The 17,515-nt window shown below is 45.9% G+C and overlaps 1 protein-coding gene and 1 long non-coding RNA gene across 2 annotated transcripts; both read right to left on the bottom strand.

Moving 5' to 3' along the window:
- Positions 1-4,287: 4,287 nt before the first annotated feature.
- Positions 4,288-8,636, bottom strand: LOC311427533. The gene is made up of 2 exons (XR_014687405.1): positions 8,568-8,636; positions 4,288-4,705 (listed from the first exon to the last, which is right to left on the bottom strand). It is a non-coding gene; the product is annotated as an uncharacterized lncRNA (long non-coding RNA).
- Positions 8,637-10,523: 1,887 nt separating this feature from the next.
- Positions 10,524-12,257, bottom strand: GADD45G (growth arrest and DNA damage inducible gamma). Its single transcript, XM_084504893.1, has 4 exons — positions 12,084-12,257; positions 11,870-11,971; positions 11,568-11,781; positions 10,524-11,206 (listed from the first exon to the last, which is right to left on the bottom strand). The coding sequence occupies exons 1-4, from the start codon at positions 12,134-12,136 to the stop codon at positions 11,096-11,098; spliced, it is 480 nt and encodes a 159-aa protein (XP_084361019.1). The 5' UTR covers positions 12,137-12,257; the 3' UTR covers positions 10,524-11,095.
- Positions 12,258-17,515: the final 5,258 nt, after the last annotated feature.

Genomic DNA, 17,515 nt, shown 5'->3' with positions numbered 1-17,515 from the left:
TAAACTTAAACTCCTCACAGAAAGGCTTAACGTAGAGTTAACTCTTGTGCAGTCTCATCTACGGCTCTCTTCAAGCCACACAGCGATGACTAATATGACTGGTGTTCCCATGCATGCAAAGTGATAGGGCCCAAAATAACCTTGCTTCTTCTGCATGATTTGGGTGGGAAGTAGAAATCCTTCAGGTCTGGTCAGCTTTTGCAGAACTCTGGTGGCTGTTTGGTCCCCAGCATGGGACTCATGAATACACAGGACTACCTGCTTCCTTGCCAGCACTTGGGTTGTGTAAAATAGTACTGTCTGAGCCAAATACTCACAGTTGGCAGCATTGCTTGAGAAACAATGGAGAGGGTACTTTGCTGCAAGTAACCCCCAGTTTTGGTTTCAGGCACAGAGCAATGGCTGCCCTCCCACATCTTTCCTCAGCTGGACAGATTCAGACTAAAATTCAGGAAACAAGACACTGTCATTGCCTTTAGAGCCTCTCCTGACCTCTCTCCCGTCACTACCATAGGTCCAAATCCTTGTCTGGATGCAGCCTTGTCAAGACTTGTCGCTCGGTGAAGCAGGCGAAGAGCCAGCCTGGTTGGCCATCAATGATAAGGTGATTTTTCGGCAATGTGAAGTCTGCATCCCAGAGGCTGCTCAGCCAGCATAAGGTAGAACAAGCCTCCAGCTGATGGAGTCAGACCATGCTGGAAAGCAGCTGGCTAGGCGTATCACCCTCTTAGACCTAAAGGAGAGCACAGGGGAGCACTTTCTCAGGAATGGAAGGAAAAGCTAACCCCTCAAGATCCAACAACTATTTTTATTCAAATTACCAAATTGTGCAGAATTTACACCTCTTCTTTGAACACGTACACATCCTGGTTATGGTATACAGCTGCCCACAAGGAGTTTGTCCTGCTCAGTCATAACATACATGTAAATTATCTCTTACTGACCCACACATAGAATTTCACTTTCATTGTCTGTGATAAGCAGAATAAAGCCCCTCTTTGATATTTTTATATATTTCACCTATACTGGCAACTCTCTTTTTCTCTGTTCCTGGGGGTTCAGGCCTTCTTCAGGGACCTTTTTGACCTGTTTTTGACATGCTTCTGCACGTGCCATGGAGCTACTACCAGCACCTGAATTTCAAGCTTGTGGCCTCTAAGGACTGTACCTGGAAAATATGTATTGGTTTTAGGCATGAGAAGTCCCAGGGCTGCAAGTTTCTTAGGAATATCAGCTACAGAAAGGATCCGTAGATGTTTGCCCTTTTTTAGACTCTTCTAGAGACTCTTCTCTAGACACCTGCTCTTGTCTGCTGTAAGAAACAAGGTACTAGTCTGGATAGTCCTTTGTTCTGATCCTGTATGGTTATATATTTTGCTGAATTACACCAAAAAAAAAAAATCAAGGGATATTCCTTACTGATCACATCTGTGAATGCTGTAAAACGTTTTTCAATGATTATGCATCACTACAACAATGGACTAGGAGGAAGACACAGATAATGTCTCAATGAAACTGTGAAAGTCAGTAGCTGCAAAAATGTATTATATTAATTAATCCATCCCGACAACATACAATTGTGACTTTTTTTCTGTGACTTTTCCGACTTACTTTTCAAAGTAAGTTTTTTTACTGTTACCTTAGAGAAAGAATAAATGCAAAGAATGGTTAAAAAAAAAAAAAAAAAACCTCTAAGAAATTAAAAAGGCAATGAATCTTTTAAGGATAGGTCACACTTAATAATAATATCTTTCTTTTTTTCTTTTTTTTTTTTTTTTTTTTTTTTTTTTTAATAGCAACTCATGCACCAAGAACAGCATAAATGAAGGGACTCAGGTAATCAGATTGAATCCATATTTTCCAGAACTGTGAAGCCCATCTCTGGTACTTGGAAGCAGAAAGTTTGTAAGGAGACACTCCTCAAAAACAAGTAGGGCTGGCATCAACACACTTTTAACAGGGATGATTATTACAGGCAATTAGGCTACATAATTGCCCTAGAAGAGGAAATCATCTGCTGCTAAGAAACAAAGAAACCTTAGTTTCTAGTAGCAGCCCTACCAGCTGATGTGCGTTGCTCTGAAAAGCTTTCCCGTCATTTGTATAAGTGTATTTGGTAACCTCAATTGCAGGCTATATTCAGTTTTTCATTTCAGTAAACAATATGCCCATGCCAGATTAAAATGTTACTGCAAAAGCTGGATCAGGTGGCTGCTTTCTTCTGCACTTACCAGAGAAAGAATTTTTTATCTTCAGCTTGTGGAAAAAAAAAATTGCAGCTTCTTATATTTTCCCCGAGCCTGGTGGTTTTCCCTAGGGCTTCAGGCAATTGTTGGTTATCCATCCACGTTCTGCTTTCAGCAGGTAGGTGGTCAGATACATTTAGGCACACCAGCTGGGCTGTGGGAGCTTGGTGAGGCTGGGGCAGGGCAGGGAGGAGAGCCCTTCCCTGGGGCAGGAGAACAGGGCTGGGCAGTCCTGGGGCAGGAATACCCCTGCAGCCACCCCTGCAGCAACAGTTGGTGAAACATTTGCATCCTTGTCCTGCTTTTTTTTTGCAAGCAGGTACTGGCTCCCTCCCCGCAGAGACCTAGAGGGGGTCACCAGGCTGCATGGAGAGGTGCCCGGAGAGCCCAGCCCATCCTGGCCCTGCACAGGGAAGCAGCATCTGAGAGCACTGCAGAGGCAGCAATACAGGATGTGGGCCTCAGGGGGAGAAATGCAGGTTTGGAAGGTGGGAAACCAGTTCTTGCAAAATGCCCCTAACCAGCTGAGGCTTGGGAGGTAACGTCAGCGCTCCTGGGAGCAGAGCCTGCTCCAGCACCTTCTCCACAGGGTCCTCCTGGACCTGGCCTGCATGGGATTATTATCGTAATTAATACTCTGCAATTTGCTCCAAACGACACGCCACAGTGAGTTATTAGTAATGCAGGTGAAGGTACAATGAGGCCAGCCAAATGTTTACCTCGTCAACAAAGCATGGTGTCAGGCTCAGCTCCATGCGGGCAATCACCTTGAGCTCACCTGCTGCAGTGGGGTTGCTACAGCATCTGTGAGCTCTGGGCCTGGTTTCCCCTGCATGTGTATCTCACAGCGGATTATGCATGCTGCCTGGTGCTGTTTCCATGGCTGAAGCATTAGGAAACCCTCCCTCCAAAAAGGGTTTTCTGGAGCCTGTAATACGTTATGAGCACACACTGCAGGCTTAGCACCAGTCAGGGCACTGACCTGCTCTGATCTATCAGCCAACAATTTTTACAGATCTTGCAGAGCTTAGCTATTTTCAAGAGCTCTGGTCCTATGGCAAGTTTGGGCAGCCATTATCCAGCCAGTTCAAAATTCCATTGTGGAGCTCCTTGTAAGTGGCTCAGTGTTGCAATTGTGGCTGTAGGACAACTTCTCCTGCCTGCAAAATCAGTGGCACTCAGCCACAACTCTCTGGTCGTGCTTCCTCAAGAGGCATTTTCTGCTGCTTCCATGGCTGGGTGAGGTAAAGCACCACTTAGCTCCTCTGGCAAACCAGGCACAAAGCTCCATGTATTTCTGATTGTTCAGATATGGAATAATTAGGATGTCAAAACTGTCTTATGCCACAGCTTTTAAGAAGCACCATGCTGTGTTGTCCACAGCTGCTTTGCAAGGCAAGCTCTTGCACAACTCTCACTCCCTTCCTGCTTGAATCCTCTGCTACCTCATCAACTCCTGCACCTCAAGAAGAAAAGCTGTGAGCCCTAGACACCAGTGAATTAGCAATTATTGAGAAGCTTAGCAGGAGATAAATAGCTCTTTGAAAATGCAGTCCAGACCCCATGGAAGAGGTAGGGGTGAGTTCAGTAACCTATTGCATGGTTTTCCAAGAGTTGCTGTCATTTTGCCATGAAGTGACCTGCCCAAGGGGAAATGTGTAATGCAGCCAGACCTTCATAGCACAATATCAAGGTTTTGTTTTTGGTTTTGTCTTTGTTTTTCTGTAAAAAGTACTAGGAATTCCATTCTGCAGCAGATTTCCAAGGGTCATTTATGTTATGACAACAGATGGAGCAGAACACACAGTGATAAAATACAATTACACTTACGTGTAAGATTTGAACCATTCTGCATCTCCTTCTTGTGTATTTGTGCAACTATCCATTTTGGATGTTCATGGGTGTGACACTCCTGTATGCAATGTGAGGATATGTATGTTGCATTTAAGTGCATGCATTCTGTCTTTTCTGGAAATAGGCCTAAATTATTAACAAAAAAAGAAGAAAAAAAAAAAAAAGAAGAAAAAAAAAAAAAAAAGAGTAGCACTTCTTAAGATGTATTTAAATCAAGACAGCAGATTCTGGATTGGAAGATGCTTCTTTCCACAAAGACATGTCATCTACCTTTGCTTTAGCTTACACTTGTTGGCCAGATGTTTTGAGAGACATGCAAAAAATTTTTGTCATCACATTTAATGGGAAGACAGCATGCTCCTGTCGATCATGGCCCAGAAACACAATTAGGCACCTGGTTTTGAGCACCTGAAATCCAGTACAGCGTCTGCAGGGGTGAGCAGCTCTCGGCACAGGCAGCTAGGGTTGTGTACAGCCCATCTGTCGTCCCTCTGCAGCGTGCCGGGTCAGGCAGCATCCCAGGAACACAACCGCTCAGTGCACGCCATGCGTTGCCTGCCACTGGCTTCTTCTTCAGCAGTTCATTTGAAGGGCTTTCTATAGCACTAGAGAAACAGAGTGGCATGGAAGACAGAGAACATCTATATTAATGAAGAGTACAGCCAACCCACTGTAAAACTGTGCAAAGGTCTACCATCTTCCTATTTTGAACTACACACAACTAGCTTGCACTTATTGCTCATTTTCCATAAACGTGCCTTTTGCAGCATGAGACCACCCATAATGACAGCAAGTTTGTTTTGGTTTGGTTTTTGTTTGTTCGTTTTCAATGCAATAACTCTTAAGTGTAGAAAAAACAGCCTGCAACAAGGAGTTTGCTTTTAGCACAGGCACATCTGAAGCAACAGCAAGAGGTACTAGGGGCATTGGCACTGACATAAGATTACATGGCCTCCCATTTGGTAGTTATCATCTCCTGCCATGCAAGAAGACGCATCACCTCGTTCTTATCTATATTAAAAAGATGATTTGTGAAATTGTAACAATTCAGCCCAGTGATTCAGATCTTGCTGTAATATTTTCTGTCAGGATACGATCCTACTCATCCTTATGTCATCTGGAAATCATCTGCACGTATTGCATATTTACATTGACAAAGACAATCCAGCTGCGTGATGAGTGGCAGCTGCAGGGGACAGGTTGCACCGCGGGGACAGCCCTGCTTTGGCTGGCATGGGACCCACGGGGTGGTCCCAGCTGCCCCCACGGAGCGGCGGGGGAGGATGGCCACGCGTGGCCCGAGGGGACACCTGCTCCTCAGGCGCAAAGGCAGCGTGCCAGGAAAAGCTGTCCCAGTGCTGCCAGTTGGGCAGTGCTGGTCTATTAAATTAAAAAAAAAAAAAAAAAAAAAAAAAAAAAAAGTACTGGCAACCGCTTCTAGAAATAGTCCCATTCATTGTTCTTGCCTCAGAAACAATTACGTTCGGCAAGCTGCTGCCAAAGCAGATTTTTAACCCTGTTAATTCAAGAGTATGCAATTGTTTGAAACAAATTGGTATGTATATTACACTGAAATCTCTTCTTCTGTGAAAAGTAGGCCAACGTATTTCTCTTCTTTTATTGCCAAGATGGCCAATTTATTCTTAATCAGCAAATAATTGTGCTGTATGTATTTCAAGTGTGGTTCTAAGAACTGAATGCTCAACAGCAGCTGAAAAGCATTAGGTGGTCACTTGGAGTACATCACCTGGCTTGGTTTCTTCTGAAATAAATCCTGTTTGCACGGTCCAAGTCGGTTCTGCCATGTGAACCAAAGCAGGCTAGCAGTCGATGACCTACAGATTAATTTCAGTTACTCTTCCAGCCCAAAGCAAAGCACTAATGCTGTTGTGCTTATGGTACACATGGTCTAGCTGAAGAATAAAACATTAAGTCTGGCGTGTGAGTCTATGGCTATATACCTAAATTACCTGGTTAGTTGGAGGGCTTTAGCTGCAGGCCCCTAGCTGAGGATGTAGGCATCTGAACGTGCCCAGTAGGTATCTCCTTTTAGTGCCTTCCTTTTGGAGGCCAAATCTGAATTTTTCAGCCTTAACTACTTGCTTATGAATTTAAGTAGAAATTGCTAAGCACAATTGCTTCCTATTGATGTCAGTAAGAAGGTGACCACCTGTGAAATCTAGGCCACTACAGCTTGGGCACTCCAAAATAGGGAATAGGAATCAAACCTTACCTTCACAGTGTGTCAGGGCAGTAAAAAGTGCTTCTGGTATTGGAGTGCATCTTGGATTTTTTTTGTTTAATATTACCACAACATTCTGCAATAGATTATAACGTGGGACTTCTTGCAGGGAGTCAGACCAATTCTTCTTGGAAAAAATCATGTGTAGTGGTTTTTTGTTTTGTTTTGTTTTGTTTGTTTGTTTGCTTTTGTTGTTTTTTTATTTTTGTTTGTTTGTTTGTTTGTTTTGTTTTTTTTCCTCATCATCTGTTGCAAGCAGGAAATATTAAATCTCAGCAAACCTCTTGCTTTTCCTCTATAGCTATCTCTCTAAGGCAGAAACAAAAACAAACAAACAAACAAAAACACTGTACAAACTAGTGTTGAATCAGCACTATGTGCTCACACTAAAAGTTCAAAGCCATGATTTAAAAATAAAATGAGGTGTACAAAGAGGACTGGACATGGAGAAAAAATAATAATTTTGTGCACTTTACACACATATAAAAAAAATCAGAAAATAAGCAGGACAAATTAATCACATACCAGTACAGTGCGACATTGGAGATCTTACCATCACTGTAACAAGCCTAAGATGATTATACTACTAAAATCATCAATACATTCAAATAAATATGTTGTACACACTCCAAAATTTTGCACGTTTTATTTGCAAAAGGACACCTTATGGTAGGACAATGAAGAATAAGCAGCACATTCACTCATTTAGCACGAAATAATTACACATAAAGTACTAACTCAGCTTTTCCAATATGTCTGCATGTCCAGACTTCACAAAGTGAACAAATCACACCTGCCATGATGAAACAGATAAGAAATGAGCAGGAACCAAAAGCTGCTTTCACGAAAGCCTGTGGAAAATGTGGCTATGGCTTGGCGTACCCTGCGCGGCTCCCTCTCCCCTGAACATGGGTTTTGCCAGGGCTGCTTTACAGCAAGCTGAGATCTTGTGGATGCGCAGTCATGAGCACAGCTGACCGCCACGTGTGCCCCTACAAGGGCTACAGTATTCACACATCCTTCCCCACACATCTCTCCTGACCACACGTGTGATGGTGTTTGCTTCCACTAGTAAAATATTTTCTCTGTGCTTGACATGGCATAACCTGGGCACACACGGCTCTTTCCTCCTGATGACAGGGGATCTGAGAGCTGGAGCTAAAAGATGTGTTGACATGAACCAGTCTCCTTTACATGCCTGACAGTGGTGCTGCGGCACGTTTCTGTCATTAGAGCTCTTGCAAGGACTAGCTCCTTGCAGAGCATATGTTAATTTTAACAGCTTCCCCTTACCTTCCCCTTACAGACTCCACCAGTCCGCAGAACTCCAGCCCTGCAGCAGGGCATGTCACCTCTCCTTCCCTGAGTATCCCATGCTGAAAACACTTATTTTTCTAGTACTTGCACAGATTTTGTGCAAACAATATTCCCTGCAGTGATTTGCCTGCCTCTTTCTAGTACACTTTTTACTAGCTGCATTTTTGTATTTTCTACTCAACAGCAAAGAGAAAGTATTGTTTATATAAACCCTGATCAGATGATAAGGCAGGTAACAATATAGCATACAGGAAAAGGACTGGGCATCTGAAGAGAAGATCACCACCGTAACCGCAAGAGAGAGAAAAGCAGAGTGATGCACTTAAGTGTAACAGGAAGAAAACAGAATTAAGAGAAGGAAACAGAGAGCATGCGAGGGGAAATTCCTGTCAGTCAGTGCTGTTTGATGCTGAAACAGATACCTAGGCAAAGAAACTAGACCCATTACTCAAGAAATTTTAAATGAAACTTCATAAATTACTACATGAAAAAAAAAAAAAATAAATAAATAAAAAAAGTTTAGTCCCGGAAATGCAGACAGCACAACACAAACGCCTATGATTACAATATTCGAACACATGGTTTTGATGAGCTACTGTCCCCTCCCCTGCATGCCTGATGAAGCCCCCTGGACACCTGGTGAGCCCACCAGCACCTCCCAGGCAGCTGGCCCCACCACCCACAGCAGTGCCCAGGTCCACTCTGTCTGTCTGTTTCCAACAACTGTGTAGCTGCTCGTCGCACAGTTATATATGAGCACATAAAGATGAAGCTTGCTTGATGCCAGCTGCTGAATTTTTGCTACATTAAGTAGCGTTGATCGTTAGAGATATTTGCAGCAGTACATAACTTGCAAGTCACAGCTGCTTTTGGCTGTAATGCCATATTAATAGCATTTCCAGGCTAACCTGGGCTTCATGCTGTTCCTGCTGCACTGTTATCTGCACCGAGCCAGGAGGGATTTCAGGAAGGTCACTGAAATAGGAAGAACTTTGTGCCACACATGAGGCACAGTTCGCAGCTTCAGAAGACTATAGGAGAGGCAAAGGTCAGCCATCCATCCTCTGCTGCACTGGAGGCAACACCCTCACAATGGTACTTTGGTGTTGCTTCATTAATTTCATTGTTTGCCGTGTAATGTGTTTCTTCCATAAAAGCTGGACAGTTAAGCTTCGTACCAGGAACAGCTATCTGTGCCTATAGTCTCAGACAAGCTAGGCACACTTTTTCCCTGCTTTACTCAGTTATATGTGCTTGAGAACTTCCTTCAGTCTTATCTGCTCCGGCTTTTGTTTACACTACCTGAGTCTTTGAAGTGCTGCCTTTACTTTACATAAAAGCTAGTTTCAGGACAGTTCACATTAATCTGTTCCTGGCTCTGAGAACTGATTAGTCCCCAGAGAGAGAATAAAAATATGTTTCTTAGCTGTAAAACCACTGGAAATTAAGAAACTTTGCATTTGCTCAGGGAAAAAAAAAATACAAAATAAACCATCAAAACATAATAAATTACAGCATCTGGACCTGGCATTTTCTCTGTATCAAGGCAATTGCCTTAAAAGCAGTTTCTGTCAGTGCCCATCACAGTTGCAGGAACCATTTACCCTCTTAGCTCCTGGGTGCGACTTTCCTCGAAGTGCTGGAGCAGAGGGGCACCAGTTGATGCGCTCCAGTGGAAACTCAGGCCACCTGAGCCCTAAGCTCCACAAGTAACAGTTGCAGGTCTGAGAGCTGCAGAGTTTCATCTTCAGCCTGAACTCCTGGTTCTGTTGCTTCATGCAGTCCCTCATGACACAGTAACAAAGGCCGACCTAGTACACCACTGGGCATATTCCAGGAAAGCTAGAATTGAATTTGAACTTCCCCTATCAGGAACAATGAAACCAAGAGCAAGCTGCTTACCAGAAACTGCAACTGTTCGCACACACCCGGTAGAAATTACCACTTTTCAGCAAGTGCTACTGTCAATCTCTGCAAGCCCGGCCAGAGGAAACAATTCTAATAACTGAGTATTTTTAGTGCCTGCAGAGGATGTGAATAGTCTAGCATTCTTGCTCTCAGGAGAAGGGATCAGTACTATGCCATTTTAACGTCAGACACTGGGGCACTGATTTAGACTCTGCACAGAAATGGGATGATATTTTTTTCCCTTTTCACATAGAGAAAAATTGGTCCCCCCATATTAATTTTTCATGACAAGATCTCTGAGAAAGGCCACCCCATCCTTAAATTGTTTTGGACTTAATTTGGAGTTGTCGTGCAATTCACTTTCACAAAATTGCCTTCTGGAGTGACAGCTCCTATTGTTGGAGCATATGGCAATCAGAGGGCAGCTTGTGGCAGATGTGATGTTTATTCTCTATTAGCTAGTTTTCAGTCTAACTATGTCATTCTAGTCAAAGCAAGTGTAAGATGTATTTGACATCTAAGGAGTTCTGCAAGCCCCCATCATGTCTAAACTGCTTCTGTCAAGTGGCAACACTGCAGCTCTGAATGAGTAAGTCATATTCAGCAAGTAATGATGCCATTTACTGGAGGTCTGTATTCCAGAAAATCCATGTTCCTAACATGTATTGTGTTCCTTCAGCAGACTACAAAGACCACCTATTACAATAAGTGAGCTCATTAAGCATGCAGCTCCTTAGTCTTGCAAGCTGTTGCGATAAGCAGCTGTTGCAGAGGGTGAAAGGTTGAATTATCAACTTGGAAAGCATAGCTCTTCATTCAGCTGACCTGGGAGAGAAAGTGTTTGAGCAATGGCCCCGTTGCTGTGGTATATACCTTTGACTACAGCCCACGAGCAAAATATGAGTGGTATTTCAGTGACATGCTTCCCCACCCAGTAAGCAAGACACTCCCAGAAATTAATTGTCAAAAATTTATTATGAAAGCTTCAATAGCAGCAAATATTTCAATAAAAATTATTGCATTATTAAACCAGTTCTGCAGAGCAGCCCAGAGGCCTGTTGAAGTCTGTCTGCTTTAAGAGTCTCTATATCCCCCTTAGTAATCAGTCTCTAATAGTCCATTAAATACTGGAACTTCCTTTTCTCCGTGTTTTATAGACAGTGCCAACAGTTCTAGTTACAGTACTCTGTCCAGTCCTTCTGTAAAGTTTTGGCCCACTTCCCCCAACTTTCTCTGTCTTCTGAAACAGCTCCTCTCGACCAGGAAACTTGCAATACTTGTTTCAGTTCCATGGTATGCCAGCCTCCCCGCCGCAGCTGCAGCCTACTGAGGCTCACTGGTGGGGTGAGCTGTTCTTTTCCTCTTTCTCCTCTGTAAGAGCCCACTGCATGCCAGTCTGAGTGACCTTAATCCAGTCTCTTGACCAGGCTAATCCATGGAATCAGCAGCTTGTTGCACACTTCGGTGAACCAACACCACGTTGAGAATGCAACAAAGGTTTCAGCCTCCCCGGTGCGCTGGGTCACCATCACTCGGGCAGGGTGATAGTTGGCACCCACTCATTGACATTTCGGCTCTCTTCACAAAAGAAGTTCAGCTTTTCTAGAGCTGGGTCCTTCCAGCCATCCTCATTTGGGTTCTGCAAGAGGAAAAAAAAAAAGTTGCACACCATGAGAACTGCCTGCCAGCTGAAGTCATTACATTATTTACAGAAGCATTGACTTAGTAAGTGAGGTATTTTCAGATAGCTTCTGTCCCAGCACGGGGAAAGCAGGAAGCAGAGCTGTCACCCTTGCAGGCAGAGGAAATCCACAGTTACGAGAAACGTAGCCTACTACTACTCAGCAGATTGGCTCTCAGGCACATGTGCCAAGTCCCCTTTCTCTGCCCAGAAGAGGATCCAGCCACCTGCAGGCAGCGTGGCCACCCTGTGCAGAGGCTGTGCTGCAAGCAGCAGCGCAGAGACCCCCCCCAGCCCCTCGCCACCCGGGGACACCCACCGTAATGAGGATGCAGTGGAGGTCCCGCGGTTCCCCATCCTCCTCACTGGGCCCTACGACCGCCGCCAGCTTGGTCACGTCGTTGACCCGCACGATGTCGATGTCGTTCTCGCAGCAGAAGGCCTGGATGAGGGTGAAGTGGATCTGCAGGGCGATATCCCCCTCGTCCTCCTCATCGGCCGCCAGCACGCAGAAAGCCACATTGTCGGGGTCGCTGCAAGAGGCGAGGCGCGGCGTTAGGCTCTGCGGACCGTGCTGCAGCCCCCCGACAAGCCCAGCCCGGCCCCCGCCGCCCTACTTACACATTCATCAGCTTGGCCGACTCGTAGACGCCTGCCGTGAGGCAGCCGCGGCGCTGCGCCGACACCAGCAGCTCGTGGAGGGCCTTGCCGGCGCCCTGCATCCTGCGGGGGGAGACGGGCACGGTCAGTCAGTCAGCGCGGCGCCAACGGCCTCACCGCCGCCCAACCGCCGCAACGGCCGCCCAACCGCCGCCCCACCGCCGCCACTACCTACCAGTCGCTGCCCGCGGGCACTGGCTCCTGTCCGTGGGTCTCCTCCAGAGTCATAGCAGCGGGTGGATAAGGACAAGCCGCGGCGGCGCCGATCGCTCCCAGCCGGCACCGAGCCTCCCGCTGTGCTGCGCTTCGCTCGGCTCCGCTCTGCGCCACCCGCCGATCCGAGCGGCTCTGCGCCGCCCGCTCGCCGCCCGCCCCTATTTATAGCCCGCGCGGCCGCGGCTCCGGCAGCTGCCGGCGGATGCCGCGCTCCCATTGGCCGGCGGCGGGGAAGGGGGAGGGGGCTTTTGTCATGCTAATAGGCGCGCGCCGGCGGAGGGCGGGAGGGAGCGGGCGGCTCGTGCCGGCAGGACACGTGGGGCGGGGGAGGGGCGGCGGGGGCACGCGCCGGGCGGGGAAGCCCGCGCGCGGCCGGGAGGGGGGAGGGAAAATGGAGGAGGGGGGGGCGGCAGCGGGAGCGCGCACGGGTGTGTGAGGAGCCGGGCGAGCAGCCGGCCCCTTGGCGTTTAAAAGCACCTCCCTGCCACATACACACACTGAGTGCACCCCCATATATCCCCCAGAAAGCGCCCCACCGAGCCCAGCACCCGCTGCAGGCAGCCCGGTGCCGTGAGGCGTGTGGGGAGCCCAGCAGTGCCCCGCTGCCCGGCTGCGGCTGTGGTTTCAGTGCCCTTCCCCTCACGGTGGAAACCAAAGGTGCTTAAAACGGGCAGAAATCAGGCCCAGCAGCCTGTAGCAGATGCAGTAGGTTAACACGTGTAAGCACCGAAGTAACAACCCCAGGCGTGCAGGCGTATTGGTACAACCGCCCTTCCACACTTAGGCCTCCATGTCTTGCCTAAAAGCCTTGGCGTCAGGGCTTCCCCTCACAGCAGCGCTCACATCGCGCCGTCGTTCCCGTCTCTCCTGGCACAGACGGTGCCAAAGGCCACAGGGCATGGCCAGACAGCTGGTCCAGCTCGTTTCAAACCAGGGTGCCAACACTGGGCCTCCCAAGCAGCCCCGGGGGTGCAGGAAGGAGCTGTGCCTGCCCCTGGTCCCGTCCCTCTTTTTCCTCAGGTTTTGAAGCAGTCAGCTCCTCGGGCTTCGTTGTCTGCAGAGCAAACTCCAGCTTCCATGGACATCATGCTCCACTGCTCACTTTCTTGGTCTTTGCCTCCCGTGTCTTTAATATGTAGGAAAAAAGAAATCCATCTTTTTCACTTTTTAGCATTGCTGCCCACAAACACCCAAGTAAGTGTGCTGAATGTTTTGCTCTGGCAGTGGAAGTTACACCCCCCATTGTCCTAGGACGCTTGAGCACGCTCAGGTGGATGTAAGTGTCCCCAGTGCACTTACGAGCCCAATGCTAAGCACCAAAATTCACTCCTGCAAATGCAGCCCCGTATGGTCTGTGCATTTGACGGGAAGCTGAGAGGCACCAGTTCTCTGCTGGATCAGCTGCTGAGTGCTGGAAACCATCCTGCAGATCAGGGTGGGAATATCACTTGGCAGTCCTACTCAGGCAAGAATAAGTGGATTTTGACATTAAATTTGACAGCACCGGTATAATGCCAGTGCCACTTCCATAGCAATAAAAAAAAAAAAAAAAAATAGTTGGCCTAAAGCTCTTGGGTTTTTTACCGGCAGCTACAGCATATGAACAAACACCTCTCAGACAAACGTGATGCTGCATTCAAAGTAAAACTCTGACCTCTGGTGGACTTGTAAAATACTACTTCTACAAAAAATAATTGCCAGCCCAAAGGCATATGATGCCTAGATTCAGTGCCTGATCTCATCCCCTTAATGTTTCTGGTGAAAGCTTAGGGGAAAAAGAAAACAAGAAAACAAAACAAAACAAAAAATCAGTGTTTCTTCGATGAAGAAAGCCCTTAAAACAGAAAACGGGAAAACAGCCTCCTAATCTTATAAAAAGTCAGATGCAGAGTATCAGGGAAATAATAATGTATTCAGTTACGACAAAGGCAATGTAATGCAGGAAATGCAGGAAAATGCAGGAAATAGCAGACACGACAGCAGATAGATTATGCCCTTGTTTTGCTGGTAATACACATGATTTTGTCACAGTTAAGTGAGTAACATAGTAACATACTGCCAAGCAAAAAGCAGCAGACAGACATCACTTTTGCCTAAGGGAGAGGAGAATCCAGACTTCTGCACTGGAAAAAGCAAGCTAGCAAGGTAGCAGCTGTCCCAGACTTGGGACACTTCAGCCTGTCTGGTGCTTTCCTGGCTCCTGCTGCATGCCTGGAGTTCCCATCTGAAAGATGCTTTTCACCGAGAGATACTACTTCTCCTTTCGGTATAGGTGGAGCACCTCCAACCCGAAATCTTTTCAAAACCATCAGAACTTCTCTTCCTGTTCCAGTCCTCCACCTGGTCAGCCCTATTGTCCTCACCCAGCAACCTTTTTCTCCAAATACTGCGTCTCAGAAGATAAAAATGAAACCAAAAACCTCTCGGTGAAACCTGCAGGTTTGAAGGAGTAAGGCAGAGAGCTCCCTCTGCCGATACTCTTTGCTCGGTGGCACTTTAACCACAGAAATGTCACCTGCCAAAACCAAACACCCCTGATTTATAGGTATCAAAGACTTACGGTATCAACAATGGTTACTTTATAGGTATCAACTTAGGTATCAACTTAATGAGAAATAAGGGAATTAAGACTTTCTGTAGTGCCTTCTTTTTCCAAAATAAATAAACCTGCACATTACAAGTCAGGGTTGAAAATGACACTGTGGAAATAGAAGCAGTATTCATCTACATTAAGTGTTTTACAGTTTTATTTAAAAATGGAGTATTCCTACAAATATAACTGAAGTGCTGTAGGAAGGACACCACTTATTTGGCTACATAGACCTTATTATTACAGGATGTACTGCAGCTGAGCGCAGAGCCTCCACTTCTGTCATCTGTTCAGGTTTTGAGCTAAAAAGAGCTAGAGTACCTCTTGCATTAATTTTGGTTGTTTGAGGTTTTGTTTCGACAATGGCATGCTGCATCGAGTGTTTGTGTGTAGCCAGAAGTGTTTGTTTGTAAGTGTTGCTGAATCCACACCACTAGTGCATTTTTCCTCCTGCAGATGCTAATCTTAAAATAAAGCAAGAAACCAGAAGTGTTGATCTAATAACAGAGGAGCGCCTTTCTAATAATAGATGAATGTTTCTCTCCTGCTCTAAGAAAAGAAAGGAGTGCTTTAGAGGTTTTATACAGGGTGGCTATTTTTAGTCAACTCTTTCCTTTTATATAGGTGGAATGTTGAAAGAGCTAATTTTGAAAACACATACTTGGACCGGGTAAGGGCCCTCTTAGAGGAAGTGCCAACTACCGCAGAGGCCAAGGGAAGGGGAGAAATACTGCACCCAGCAGCTCACACTGGAGCGTTTCTGCATTCCCTGCCTGGTTTTGCTGCAGAGGAGCAGACACCCCTACCTGGCAATGTAAACAGACATCGCTGGCTGCCGCACCTTGCAATCTGGCATTGCCCAACTGATGAAGCCTCCTGTTTGGGTTCTGCACACAGCTGACCGTCCTTGAAACTGGTTGATTAAGAAGGCTCCTTCATCCCCTTCTCACCCCAAACAACGTGCTTTTTTTTTTTTTTTTTTTTTTTTTTTGCAATGAGGGCAGATAAGCCTTCATTGGCCTTCATTGACACAATCAAACAGAAGTATTCAGAAAGCTCGAGGCTCAAGCACTTTTTCCTCCTTGCAAATGATTTCTTATGTGGTTGCTTACATTCTTATACTTCGTTTATCTAGCTGTGTGGTGCCTGAGTTAAGGGTAGTCAAATGTATTGTCTTAAAGAGCACTGCATATTTGGGTTTCGTGTTCTAAACAAGACATGCATCTTCTGCCTATCTCTGCCCACCAGGAGTCACTGATGTATTTACAGACAGAAGAGGCTTTCCTTTTCATCTTTATCTTCAAAAACTTAGCAGCACACCAACTTATGTTGTCAAGACACCAACTGTAGTGTGCCTCTCAAAAAAAAAAAAAAAAAAAAGGAAAATGCAGAAAAAAATACAGTCTTGCATCATGCATTCTGTATTCAGACTGTGCAAAGCTGCAAATGTGCAAAGATCATATGCCTGGGCTAGGTACTACCTAGCCTCCTTATGCCAAAATCTTCATAATTCATACCCACCAGAGAGCAGGACAGTCTGAAGCAGCTCACAGGGGGTGGTGGACAAAGTGCCAGGGGACCTGCTGCTTCAGCATGACCCCTGCCTGGGAACCCCTCAGAAACTCTGGGAGGAATGGTGGATTTTTTCTGTTTCCTTCTCCTTGTTCTTCTTCCTCCTCTTCTTCTTCTTCCTCTTCTTCTCCTCCTCTCCTCTTCCTCCTCCTTCTCCTGTTATTTGTTCTTGGTGGTGTTTCTTTTGGTGTTTTTGTTGTTGTTTTTCATTAAGATGTGCTGAATGCCAGGTTTTCTTGCTTTCTTTCTTTCAGATCAAAGTATTATCAGGCCAGACTTTTCAGGATCAGTCCTTTCCTGGGATTTCTACGTGTCTGCAGGTCCAGCAACTGAGACCTTATTGTGCATTCACAGCAGCTCTGACTGGCTGCTGAATGGCTGGAAATTCTAGACACATTCACAGCCCATATGCACCACGGCTGCATAACACCCAGCTCAGAAAGTCCTATGTTTTTAAGCCAGATTGGACAGATTGTGCATGCATGTTCAATTGAAGTCTGCTTGCCAGGAAGCCTGCAGTGGCAGATTTACTATCCCTGAGTGCATACCTTTATCCAGGAATGCCCGGAAACCTTGCTTAGGAGGGTGACTTCAGACAGACACTCAAGTTTAGTAAATTACATAAGTGACACTAAAAATAGTGTTTGCTAATAACGCAAGCCGGAAGAACAGGGGCAAATCCAAGCATCAAAAATCCCAGGTTCTGAGCCTCCATCCACACAGCACTGGAGGGCTCTGGTTTGTGCCAATAATAGTCTCAAGTGAGGCTCAGTTACAAATAAGACCAAGAATTTCTTGTGGTGTAGCTGTTTTTCATCTGCACTTCCCTTAGTTCCTTCACATATTTCTTCTGCCATATCCATTAATCTGTTGCACAGGGGCCCCTCTCTTCTAGTAGAACAAAGATACTGAAAAACAGTCTTGCTCTGCTCACTCTCCAGCCCAACCAGAAGCTATTAAAGACCTCTTTGAGTGACAATGTCAGCTTTCCCAGTGCTGATGGCTCCTTAAGATGCCAAAGAGAATTTTGGACAGCTGAATATAACTTGGTCAGCACAATGTTAAAGAATATGATTTTTATTTTGTCTTACACTGAACTTTCCTATGGATGAAAACAAGAGCTAAAAATCAAATGCTTAAGAAGATCTCTGAGCTGTATGTTATAATGAAAGAAGAACACAGTCTTCCCTCAGTCCAGATGCTGACATAATTATTAATTTTACTGGGTA

Source organism: Aythya ferina, assembly GCF_964211825.1.
Source record: "Aythya ferina genome assembly, chromosome: Z".
In the NCBI taxonomy this organism is placed as follows: domain Eukaryota; kingdom Metazoa; phylum Chordata; class Aves; order Anseriformes; family Anatidae; genus Aythya; species Aythya ferina.
This window is presented reverse-complemented; position numbering and strand designations above follow the sequence as displayed.

What these genes read in the sequence shown, in the direction of transcription:
- GADD45G (XM_084504893.1), bottom strand. Translation starts at nt 12,136, where the DNA reads ATGACTCTGGAGGAGACCCACGGACAGGAGCCAGTGCCCGCGGGCAGC. An exon ending in TCGGCCAAGCTGATGAATGT is followed by an intron (nt 11,782 to 11,869) that starts GTAAGTAGGGCG and finishes CGCCTCTTGCAG; the next exon opens with CGACCCCGACAATGTGGCTT. An exon ending in TCCACTGCATCCTCATTACG is followed by an intron (nt 11,207 to 11,567) that starts GTGGGTGTCCCC and finishes TTCCTCTTGCAG; the next exon opens with AACCCAAATGAGGATGGCTG.